The sequence below is a fragment of the Elgaria multicarinata genome, chromosome 22, assembly GCF_023053635.1.
Source record: "Elgaria multicarinata webbii isolate HBS135686 ecotype San Diego chromosome 22, rElgMul1.1.pri, whole genome shotgun sequence".
Taxonomy (NCBI): Eukaryota; Metazoa; Chordata; class Lepidosauria; order Squamata; family Anguidae; genus Elgaria; species Elgaria multicarinata.
In genome coordinates, this window is record NC_086192.1 from 12,275,260 (window position 1) to 12,287,623 (window position 12,364).

The 12,364-nt window shown below is 43.0% G+C and overlaps 1 protein-coding gene across 4 annotated transcripts in view; it reads right to left on the reverse strand.

Moving 5' to 3' along the window:
• The window catches only part of GTF2I (general transcription factor IIi), a 65,384-nt gene that overhangs the window by 32,326 nt on the left and 20,694 nt on the right, over window positions 1–12,364 (reverse strand). The window contains exons 10-13 of one of the 4 annotated variants that reach the window (XM_063146713.1): window positions 10,694–10,753; window positions 9,768–9,824; window positions 4,397–4,459; window positions 2,085–2,186 (exon numbers count right to left, since the gene is read on the reverse strand). In XM_063146713.1, the coding sequence (XP_063002783.1) occupies window positions 2,085–2,186; window positions 4,397–4,459; window positions 9,768–9,824; window positions 10,694–10,753 (282 nt within the window). The remainder of the gene's footprint in view (window positions 1–2,084; window positions 2,187–4,396; window positions 4,460–9,767; window positions 9,825–10,693; window positions 10,754–12,364) is intronic. The other 3 variants (XM_063146710.1, XM_063146711.1, XM_063146712.1) reach the window with 3 other exon arrangements.

Sequence of the window (12,364 nt, forward strand, 5' to 3'; positions counted from 1 at the left end):
AAGGTCGATTTGCAGCAGCTGTTGACAAATTACTTTAATGCAGAGCCTGAAAAGTTTAATTGGGAGGTTTGTTAAAAAGGCCAGAGTTACAATGAGTGTGTGAAGCCGTATTGGCAGAAGTCTTAACTAAGCTGATCACGTGAGACGCCAGACGGCCCTCCCTTCATCATTACTCCAGCCCTGGGGCTGGAAGATATACATATCCTTTAGTGCCCAACTTAAGTGGAGGCTGCAAGACACGACACCCAAATCCAAGCTACTGATGCACTGAGACCTGGGAGGCTTTGTATTTTTATCCGCCTTTACTATGTTTCCATCAAACACCCTACGTTTCAGGAAATAATTATACAAAGAGTGGACTCGGTGCAAGCAAAACGCAGCCATTTCAGAGTCTTCAAACCACCACATCGACATGGTTCTGAATTATGTGGCAAACTTCAAATATACGCATTCTGGTTAACCCAAATCCAACCCAGAAATAACACGATCATTAGCTATACCTTAGTTCATTGATGCAATAGTGCTGCCAGGCTATTAGGGGGTTTTCACAGACAGACACTCACAGCTTCTCCCTCCCTTCTTTCACAGTTCCACTGACAATCAAGTTCAGGCCAGCTTGGAGAAATCTTTGATTACACCTGCAAGGATGTCTCCTCTCATGTGAGCCCTTGAGGTTGTTCCAAATATTCCAAGAAGACATTGAGCTTTCCTGAGAGGCAAGACCTAGGGCAGGGCTCTCTCTGCAGTGGCACCACACAAAGCCCAGACTCCTGTCGCAGAGCACATGCTTCGGATGTGTAACATCCCAGATACCAGCTCTGGCATTTCCAGTTAAAATGTCTCACGTAACAAAGCTGGGGAAACTTCCTCTGCCCGAGACCTTGGAAAATTGTCGCCAGTATTAGGGTGACCATATGAAAAGGAGGACAGGGCTCCTGTATCTTTAACAGTTGTACAGACAAGGGAATTTCAGCAGGTGTCATTTGTATGCATGCAGCACCTGGTGAGATGCCCTCTTCACCACAACAGTTAAAGCTGCAGGAGCTATACTAGAGTGGCCAGATTTAAAAGAGGGCAGCTTTAACTGTTGTGATGAAGAGGACATTTCACCAGGTTCTCCATATATACAAATGACACCTGCTGAAATTCCTTTTTCAATACAACTGTTAAAGATACAGGAGCCCTGTCCTCCTTTTCATATGGTCACCCTAGTCAGTATTCAACACAGAGCTAGATGGAACGGTGGCCAGGTTAAGTAAAAGTCAGCACTATGTGTTCAAATAGAGATACACTCATAATTTGCTGCCTTTCATTCTCCCTGAAGAAAATTCAAGCATTAATGTGAATGCTTGAGCCTCGTGTGGCGCAGAGCGGTAAAGCAGCAGTTTCTGCAGCTGAAACTCTCCCCACGGCCTGAGTTCGATCCCAGCAGAAGCTGGTTTCAGGCAGCCGGCTCGGGTCGACTCAGCCTTCCATCCTCCCGAGGTCGGTAAAATGAGTACCCAGTTAGCTGGCGGAAAGGTAATCACGGCCGGGGAAGGCAACAGCGAACCACCCCACTATAAGGCCTGCCAAGAAAACGTCAGCGAAAGCTGGAGTCCCTCCAAGAGTCAGTAATGACTCAGTGCTTGCACGAGAGGTGCCTTTCCTTTCCTTTGTATGCAACCAGGGCTGGGCTGAGGGCCCCCCAGTGGGGCCTGTTGGCATGGTCCTATGGTTCTGAGGGGAGCTACTCCAAGTCCCCCTGGGCAAAGTTGCTTGGTTTTTCTGTTGTTGATGATGAATTTGCCCAAAGAAAAGCACGTGAAGCATTTCTGAATGTGAAAAAGTGATGTCTTATATACATCTTGAATAAAAGTGCTTGCCATTACCTTTTTTATATATAAATATTTCTAGTTCATATGTATTTAGAACTGATTTAAAAATGTTTAATGAGCAGTTTGAAATGGGGCCTACATTTCTTATCTGGCCCGGGCCTACGACCAGCTTTGCCCGGCCCTGTATGCAACTTAACTATAACTGGAGCTGGTCCAACAAAATAGCGAACGCAGAAAAGTTAAGAACCATTTCACAAATAAACTTACCAAAATTGAACTCTCTTGCTTTTCTTCTTCCGGCATTAGCAGCGTCATTGGCTGGTTCGATGCTCTTTGATTTCTTGTGGGGCGGCAAGTAGTCATCGTCGTCTTCAGATTAAAAAATACACATAGATGCATCACGGCAGCCGTTAGATTATGTCTGAATGTCTTTCAAGAGACCATGGTCCTAACTCAAATTACATGCTGATGGAGGAGGTGAGGTATTTCAAAGTAAGGAATATCACATGCATTAGCCCTACTGGTCACAGCCTGGCTTCCAACTTTCCCTCATTCGATGATCAACTTAAGCTAATGGATGCTCATAGTAGCTTTGCCCACCATATGTTTAAGGTGGCCCTACACTACCCATAAGGAGCACCCAGCAACTCTACTTTGGAGCTCTGGTACAAAATGCATAGGCAGCTACATCAGATAAGATTTCAAAAAAGAAATAAGTCTCATAAAGATGACAGGATACAAGCTTCTCCCAGATCCGGTGGTTTGACAATAGCACCACATAAAGGATATAGTTTGGGATGGAGGGGGGGTGGGTGGGGGAGAGATAGAAAATTGGTTTCTATTACAGCAACAAATGCATGAATAGAAATTGCAAGCGGTTGGGGAAAGGTTGGAAAAGCTCCAGTGGTGATTGGCTAAAAGCTTCATATATAGTCATGTTAACCCATATGTTTAAATCTACAAAGATAAACTCTTCCCCATCAAAAAGGAAACGTGCTGTATCTACAAGTAAGGATGTTAAATTACATATTTTGATGCAAACGTCAAAAGATTATGGGGGATGGGGAGAAGGAAGATGCTAGATGCACACACACACACACACACACACAAGTGTTCCTAACAGTTTTCCTTTCGGCAGCTCTCCCCCAATTCAACCCCCAAACTATTTCATGCAGAGTTTAAAAAAGTAGTCCAAGAACTGCCAGAAGTGAAATGGGCAGATGCTGTGGTGTGCAAATGCTGTCAGTTAACAAAGGCATATCGGAGACGCCTATCGTAAGACTTGAACTCTGAACAGTTTTCAAACCTCTAACAGATTGGCTCTGGCACTGCTAAAATTGATTTAAAGGATATGGGCCTTGAAAGTGAAATATGTTCTGGGGCCAAACCTCCACTCTTGGGTTAAACCTCCACTTCCGCCAGTACTTCAAAGAAAGCAAGCCAGGAACTTTACAGACACAGGAATAGGTATGCAATCTTGCTAACCAACCTTATTTATAAAATTGACCACTATGTACAGACCACGGTCTGTTTGCTTCTCATGCAGGAAAGCTACAAGCACCTTATAGTTTCTTATGGGCAGAAGCATGCTCGCTGTTTCTCTGTCATGACGTAGATGAACACCCCATTACATGGGCAACACGTTCAGCAACTCACCACCCCAAAATGCTGTCAAGTGCCTCACCAGCAACCCCCTAAGTCAACAGCACATTCAGCACAAAAATAAATCCACCCTTGGTAGGAAGGCTTCTTTGACTCCAGCCTCAGCAGAATTCAACCAACTTTGCTACTACATTTTAAGGAACAACAACATCTGAACAGGAAACTAGGTTCTCCTTATTTAAAGATTCCATTTCAGAACTTCAACCACTTTCATGTCCCTTGCTTTGTTCCTCAATTTATAGGACTACCGTAGCTTTTAACACACACCCTCATCTATTACCGACAATACCAAGTGTTGCTGTTCAATAAGGGGATTAGGGGATGGGGAAGAAATTGATTTGAGACACAAGGCATTGCTGCAAGACGGAGTACCGCAAAGACCTCACATGCCAGGCATTCAACTTCACAATTCACTTACTACTTTGAAACCCTTCACTGAGTCTTGGCTTATCTGCCCCTCTTCGAGACACAAATGATATTGAAGATATCAGAAAAGCAGCACTTTCTGGATGCGATATTCGCCAAATGAATAAACCCTTCCTCAGGTTTCTTGCTTCTCTGGAGAGAACTTTATAGCCTTAATAATTCCCCAAGAAAATATCCCTGATTAAAACTGTGTTTGCCCAACCACTTGCTTTTCTGATCTGAAAAGCAGCAAAACTGCCTAGCCGTATGGTATCCAGCTCATTTCCCACACACTCTGGACACCGACACTTCTAGGAAACAACTTTATAAACTTGACAACTTGGCTTTCAATATTTGAAAAGGACTAAAGCTTGCCCCATAAAATGTTATCTTGCAGCATGAGAAGGGTTTGGGGGGTGGGAGGCAGGGATGGAGGAAATGCAGAGCGCCACATGACTGAGATTCTTCTGAAACAAGTGAGCAAAATAATATGAGCTGAGAAAATGGCCAACCTTCAATGGTCACTTCCACTTCAGGATCCTCACTTGTTTCAGAAGTGGCATGTTGAGAAGAATCTGAAAAAAGCAGAACAAAAAAACGAAGTCTGAACGGCGCAGGCACACTGTAAGAGCGGTTTTACTCCACAATGGCGGATCAACACTTGTGTTGTGCACTATGAATAAAACAGACCAACAAACACACAGGCCAAAACACTTCATCACAAGGTTTAAAGCCCTCTGGGATGATGGTAAGAGAATGGGGATTTCTAAGTACTAAGCTAATATAGCAGTTGCCTTCTTCTGGCTCGTTAGGATTTTCATTGTCAAATATTTTGTCAAATACTTCTCATTTTTCAAAAGTTACTGAAGATATAAACTTCGCAAGGTCTCTCTCACAAGACAATTACAATTATATATACAAAAGATAACGGTTACAATACAACAGAATTTGTAAAACGATGAGCGTTAACAGAGAACAACAGCCAAAAAGGTTAGGGTAGTTAGGAAGAGTATCTTCTCCAAGGTCAGGCAGATTCTACGGTCTTCCGCACCTACCGAGCAACTGGTGCGACTTTTCTTCGCGTTAACGTCACCCATTTACAGCGGCAAGCTTTTTGCAACATGACGACATCACATTAAGCTGGACTTCCTGCTAAAGTTAATGGAGTTTTAGGAGAGGTGCCACGGATCACCAAGATGTGCTGCTCTCAAGTCTTTTTTAAAATTATTCCTGATCTGAGTCAGGAAAAGTATCAAATCATCAGTAACCAGAAAGACAACTCTTAAAGACTCTTAAAGACACCGGAATGGTTCAGGAGGAGGAGGAAGCGATGGATTCCAAGGCACTGGGCTCCACCAAAATGGTTGTAATCCTAGTTCCACTGCCGCATACTTCTGGATCCACCAACGAATCACGCTGCTTTGTCAACTTCTAAATCCCCACTGTTGTAAGAACAAACGAAGCATACAACGTGCTAGAACCTGCTTTCAGTATTAAGGGTGTATTATTAACTAAAACTCAAAGGGATCTGACAAATATGAAAAAAAAAAGGCAAAGAGGGATGGGATCACAAGTCCCTCTATCGTTCTTCAGATGCAGACATCAAAGCAGAATGATTCTTCTAGCAATCTCTTCAAGCAGGTCTCTGCTTCCATCACCTCTGTCCTCAAATTCAGAAAATTCAGGATTTCGAAACAGTGGAAATGTGGGAGGGCTGGATTCAAAAACACATTAACCCCATTATTGTCCTTGGATGGAAAAATGTTGACTTACAAAATGGCACGTCAGGAGATCTCCTTGTAGTAACGTTTGCCAGTATTGCACTTCGGATGTTTTTTTTGGCAACCTAACTGAATATACCATCTCCAACACCAGCTAAAAACATACACAGTTAATGAAGTTACTGAAAATCTGGGAAAGCAGGTGCAATTTGGCTTATTCAGCCACACATAAGAGGTCCAGAGACAACTATTTGTCTGGTAAGACTCTACTCCATGCAGCCTAGTAGGGAAGCGTTTGAAAAATGATTCCAAATCAGGCCTTTCCTACACCGTGTCCTCCCTGAGTGCAGGACACGGAATAATGGGCTCAAGTGACAGGAAGCCAGATTCCAGCTGGACATCAGGAAAAACTTCCTGACTGTTAGAGCAGTACGACCATGGAATCAGTTACCTAGGGAGGTTGTGGGCTCTCCCACACTCGAGGCCTTCAAGAGGCAGCTGGACAAGCATCTGTCAGGGATGCTTTAGGGTGGATTCCTGCATTGAGCAGGGGGTTGGACTTGATGGCCTTATAGGCCCCTTCCAACTCTGCTATTCTATGATTCTAAGTTTTATCCCAGGCAAATGGAGGGGTCGTCCCTGCCTGCTCCCGGGATCACCTGTGTGTCATTTGCATGCACAGGGATGATCCCAGGATGATCCCTGGAAAAAAAGGCAGGTGCATAAACGGCCTCAGTTATTCCTCTGAGGAAGTCAACGTGACATAAATCCCTAATTTAAGCATGTATGAGCAGGCAGGCTGGCTAGCAGGCAGGTTCACAGACACTTGCAAGGCTATGTAAGAGATAAACCTAGTTCTATTGGCCTCCGGTTAACCATAGTTTTTACATCAATTGTAGACCTATGCTGTACCTCATTTTGAAATTCTCTTTGCAATTTTGATAGCTGTGTGATAGTTTACATCTGGGATTGGCATTCAGCTTTCAATCTCTGTTTAAGAAGTGTTTTATTCTAATGCTGAATTAATTGAATTAATTCATGCCCTAATTTACTACTACTCTCTATGCAACACAGTTCCGTTAACTTCAGAACTGCTGTGCTGGATTGAAGGCGTAAAGTTCACCATTCTGTGCCCACAATGGCCAACCAGATGCATATGGGAAGCCCACAAGCAATATAGCACTCTCCCGTTTATGTCCCGAAGCAAGTGGAATTGAGAGGCATACTGCCTCTGATACTGGAGGCAATATATAGCCATAAACACTAGTAGCCATTCTTAGTCTTATTTTCCATGATTTTTCTTCTCAAATCCCCTTTTAAAACCAGCCAAATTGGTGGCAATCTCTACATTTTGTAATAGAAAGTAGTTTTCATAGAATAGTAGAGTTGGAAGGGGGCTCTAAGGCCATCAAGTCCAACCCCCTGCTCAATGCAGGAATCCACCCTAAAGCATCCCTGACAGAGGGTTGTCCAGCTGCCTCTTGAATGTTTTCTCAACATTCTCTTCCTTAAATTATCTCAGTTCTAGTAGAAAGAGGTCTCCCAATCCACTTTTTTCACACCATACATAATTTTAATCCGCCTCTGTCCTTTCCCTGCTTCACTGCCTTCTTTCTAAGCTAAAGACACCTAAACTTTCCTGCTAGTTGCTTCAGCACCTTGAGCGTCTTGGTTGACTTTTCTTTTCTTTTTGACATCGTCACTTCTTTTATACCTTCACACACTGTAGAAAACAGGTTTCTTTCAGAAGTGATTAAGGTGGGTTTTTCTTTTTCTGCCTATCCACAATGTACACTGGAAGACGCTATCTGTGAATTTTCCCCCAGCTAACCAAAAAAGGTTGAGAATCCATCCATAATGGCAACATTCACATCCAGGTCAATGTCTACATTCAGATATATCACTAAAACTTAAGAGAATGAGCCTCAGACTCATGCGTTTTCTCCTCTGATTCACCCGCAAGGAGATCAGAAATTTCTGCTTTAGATTAATTGCAGTTTGGCATGTTGTCCAAACCCCCAATTATGGTTATTTAGAGTTTGTTGAAACAAGAGAGTTTCTTAACTCATGGTCTGAAGTTGGCTTGTTTCCAAACAAACCAGAATTAAGATTAACCAGTTTGCCAGGGTTGGACAACATAGGATCGAAAGGGAGAGGCGGGTAAGAATTATTATTATTATTATTATTATTGCAAGCTGTAATTGATCAAGAACAGAAGCAAAACTTCAGAGCATCTCCTTGCAGCCCTGTGAGAGAGGGAAGGACAGACAGGGCACAAACCCAAGGTTTGCTGATCTTCATTCTTGTAAAGCCAAACTATGGTCTGAAGACGCACAATGGAAGTCACCAGTTGCCAAGGAAGTGGTCTACACACGTGTAACACAACATATCCATAAGAATTCAGGCCAATGAAGAGATCATCATAGAAGAGACAAATGTTTATGTCAATGACATGCCACTTCATATCCCCCAAAACACAGGTTCATTTAACACTGTCAAGAGCTTTCTAAAGGGTTCTGCTACACCATTTGAACTACTAATCTCATCCACCATTTTGAGGACACAGGTGAATTTCCTGTTTTAGCGTATTATATCTGCAGGGCTTTTGGGGGGGGGGGCAGATGACAACCAGGCAGAAAGATCAATGTCCAGATTCAGCCCAACAACATTAAAAAAAAGGGGGGGGAGAAAGAAAAAGAACACTACCCAATCCTAGAAAGAATATGGAAGTGTCCTTAACAATCCAGAACATGATCAGAAGACACACAAAAGTATATTTTTTAAAATAATGTTAAATGAAGCAGAAACAGCACACATACTGTATTTCCTGGCTTGACAAAGTAGGCGTCATAATCAGATAAAGAAAACACTTCTGGTGCCTTGAATCAGCCCAAGATAATGTACATGGAAAGCGCAAAAAGCACAGGGCAAGTTGGAAACCAGTTGGTCGGCTGGCAACTTAACTAGTTGGTAGGCCGGCAACCTTGCTCCAGTGTTTTGCAAAGGCAATTAAGGCTCTCCGAGAGCGACCTTTCTATATGTTTGCAAAATTCATGCTTCATACAACTGTACCCAGTATTGAGGTGATTCAAGGACGGTTTCATAACACGGGGACATTCCTCTAGCACATCATTTAAAGCCCAGTTCAGAATTGTTGGAGGTCAAGCACCGCTGAAGTACAGCCGTATTCCGGCTGCTCTCCTGAATCCTAATAAGAACATCAGAAGAGCCCTGATGGATCAGACCAAGGGTCCATCTAGTCCAGCACTCTGTTCACACAGCGGCCAGGGATGAACAAGCAGGACATGGCGCAACGTTCAAATCAACTGAAGAGTTAGAACCTCCTCTGCGAAGGAGCTGCATTCGCAGGAACAGCAGTCTCTCTCCATAAACAAGCTTCTTCGATTCGAGGCAGATTACATTTTCAGGAAATATACACACTGGGAACAACATGAGGTGGGGGATTTTCCACATTCCCCCCCCAAAAAACTTGACATTCAGGATACGAACAAGTCCATGTCATATTGCACCACAACTTCGCACTGATAATTATTTCAGTTATCCGGCCTCTTTTCAAAGAACAAGAAGACTGACTGAGAACTCATAAGATTTGGAGGCAAATCCTAAAAGCTGGGTCTTTTAGTCACTTTCAAAACCACATGCTGCCCCCTCATGCTTTCAAAAGTATCACATTATGTAATGGTCTCACCCGCTCATAGATATGCTAGGAAAAAGTGTACTACGAAGCAAAAAACTTCCACAGGTCGTGGAAGCAGCAGTAGAACAGAGGCGGCCAGCTTTAGCAGTTTATTTATTTATTTATTATACTTATATACCGCTCCCATAGCCAGGGCTCTCTGGGCGGTTTAGCAGTTCTTTTTGAACAGCTTCCAGAACTTACAGGAAAGTACAAGTGGGGGGGGGAGCAAAGGAAAGGGAATCATCTTTCAAATGCTTCTCAATAGTTGCCCACAATAAACATGCAGGATCACAATTCAGGGGGAAGAAAATAAAAATACAACCATGTGGAATATGGAAAAAAAGAATGCAAAACACGGACACGATGGACACGTTTGCATTAAGTGCTCTTTTAATATTTTTTTTAAAACACCTTTCTAGAGTTTATTTTTTTTAAAAATGTAGAAAGTTACATATCTCTAACCTTCTACTGGCAATTCCACATCTGTTCCTTCACTGCAATCGGAACCCTGGGTGCTCCCTTTAGACAAATATAAACATACCATCATAAAAAATGTGGAGGATGGCGGTCAATACTTGACAATTCAGAATCAGTATCTCAAAAGTAGGCAGGTAGAGCAGAAATTGTAAGGCAGAGTGGCACACCTAGGCCACGTTGCACCATCATCTCAAACAGGGTCATTTCCCCCAAAAAAAGGATCCATGGGGCAGGAATCCACTGAGCTCTACTCCCGTGCTCACTCTGACATAAACTGAAGAGCATTAAGCACAGCAGTTCTTGGCAGACTGCACCCTTCGTGAAATGCAGAAGAGTTCAGACTACCTATAATTCAGAAAAGTCTCGTTTAAGTTGAACGCACACCTTGGATGGCACAGTGTTTGAAAACAGACCGGCAGGCAGGGGAGAATAAGAAGCTGAAACAAAATTCTTCCATGTCCTGACATAAAGCCTTCAATACTTTTCCTTCACGCTACTGAACTGTTCTCCCTCCTGACTCACCAACATGAAATTTTGGAAGTACTGAATATGGCACCATAAATATGTTCAAAATGGCATTTAACACAATGTTTATTTTTTTAAAAAAAAAATAACCATTTTGGTAGACAAGTATATGTCTTTCCTTATTTTCCAAAAGTGAGAAAAAATTTAGAGGGTCTGAAGAAAGAAGGAACACAGCATCTCTAAGCAGACAGCGGCCCTTCTGAATAAAATCTCAAGCAAGACGAGGGAAGGAAGGGGAGTCACTGATCTCTTTCACAAAATTCAGGTCGTGGAGCTGAAATCGAGCTTGGAAAAACAGTACTGTTGGCAGGCAGACCGTTGCTACCAAGGCATCAATGCTGTTGTGAGAAATTGCACCATGATGATGAACAAGTGAATTGCTATACCTGTGTAAGACTTTGCCAGGGCGATTTTCTCATCAATCGCCGAAGTTTCTGAAGGACCTGCTTTGGTAAACAAAGACAGCCATAAAAAAAATCACTTCCCATGATTTCCCCCATTTCCCTTACGAGAGCATGCTCAACTGAATCAACCAATCGCAGAAACAAGTCATTGTTTCACAGAGTTCTAGTGCGAAAGAGAGTTCCAAGACTTATCTAGCCCTGGTAAAGCAATTTAATGCTTATCTGCTTTCATTCTGTGTCTGCTCAGCACTCGTCTGTTTGCATGTGTTCCTGGAGAGAGATAGCAACAGCCCAAACTGTCGGTTTAAGCCGAACCATAGCTAGCAAAAACTAAAGGTTTGAAAATCTACTTCAAAACCCACGTTTTCCAATTCAGGTTTGACAAGCTGATCACAAACCAGTTCTTAGTTCAATTGTCACACCAAACCATAGGGAAGTTCCATAGTTTGACATCATATCTCAGCTGAGAGAAAGTGTGTCTCAACTATTTCTTTTTTTTGCCACCGATCAATTCAAAACCCTCCATTTCCTATTGCGGGCTGGAAGCACAAAACCACATCCAGCAGTATACTTGATAGATCCAGCCAAGGCAAACTTCAGTTCTCAATTTCCTACCCCGTCTGTTAAAGGTCTGACCAGTCTACAATACTCACAGGGAGGCCAGAGAGTGGCCTGCTCTTCCACACTGACACTAAGGAGGAGGGCCATATAATGTTTTTCTGAAAACAGTTTTAGGAACCAATTATTATACACCTGGTCCTCCTTTTTCTACGTTTAACAAAGAATGGTTTGCAGCTTCAAACTCTCACTCTCATAACACAACTCATCAACAGGAAACTAATACCCTGAACGCAGGCAGGGATATGCTCCAGTATGCGTGAGGAGCAATTTCCCTGCTATGCCGTTGGGACAATCTCAACCCTATTCAAACCATTTGCTAGGACATACCAGACACTCATCTTCAGGACTCACATGAACAAGTCCGTTCATCCAATATAACCTCTTAATTCAACCGAAGATTTGTTTCACGAAGGTTCACCTCTCCAGCTTGCGAAAAAGAGCAAATGTGGAATTAGCACCAAGGCACGGCAAGGGGCGAGAGCCGACTGGGAGGCAATCTTCGTAGGCTCAGTTATCCCTTGATTGCCTAAATGAGGGCGTAGGTGACTGCACACGGAATACCTGAGCCCTGCCACATCCTGTCTACTCCCGTTTCTATTCCACGTTATCGACTAACAGTGATGGCGTTCAGCATTCTGGTGGCAACCCACCCTTATTGCGTTGACTTGCGATGCCAGCATTAGGCGACGGGTCATAAGATTGAACTGGTGCCCAATTAGTATATAATTGAGGGAAAAGAGGGGGAAAGCACCACGAAAAAGCTATAAGGAAAAGAGGCTACTGGCTCTGGTGCTATGAAATGTCAAAAGAAATTTCTTTATTTTTATCCGAAATATAAAAATGTTCCAAAAAACCTTTCAACCAAACTTGTACAACCCTCAACGTTGCGGATCCGGAGATCCTTCGTCAGGAGCTGTACAAACGAAATAAATTATTTTGAAGTAATTATAGATTTAAAACCTTCTAGATATTTCTTACAAGACCGCAATCGTGTTCATTCTGTCTCCATCAACAGTGGAGATGGAGGATAGT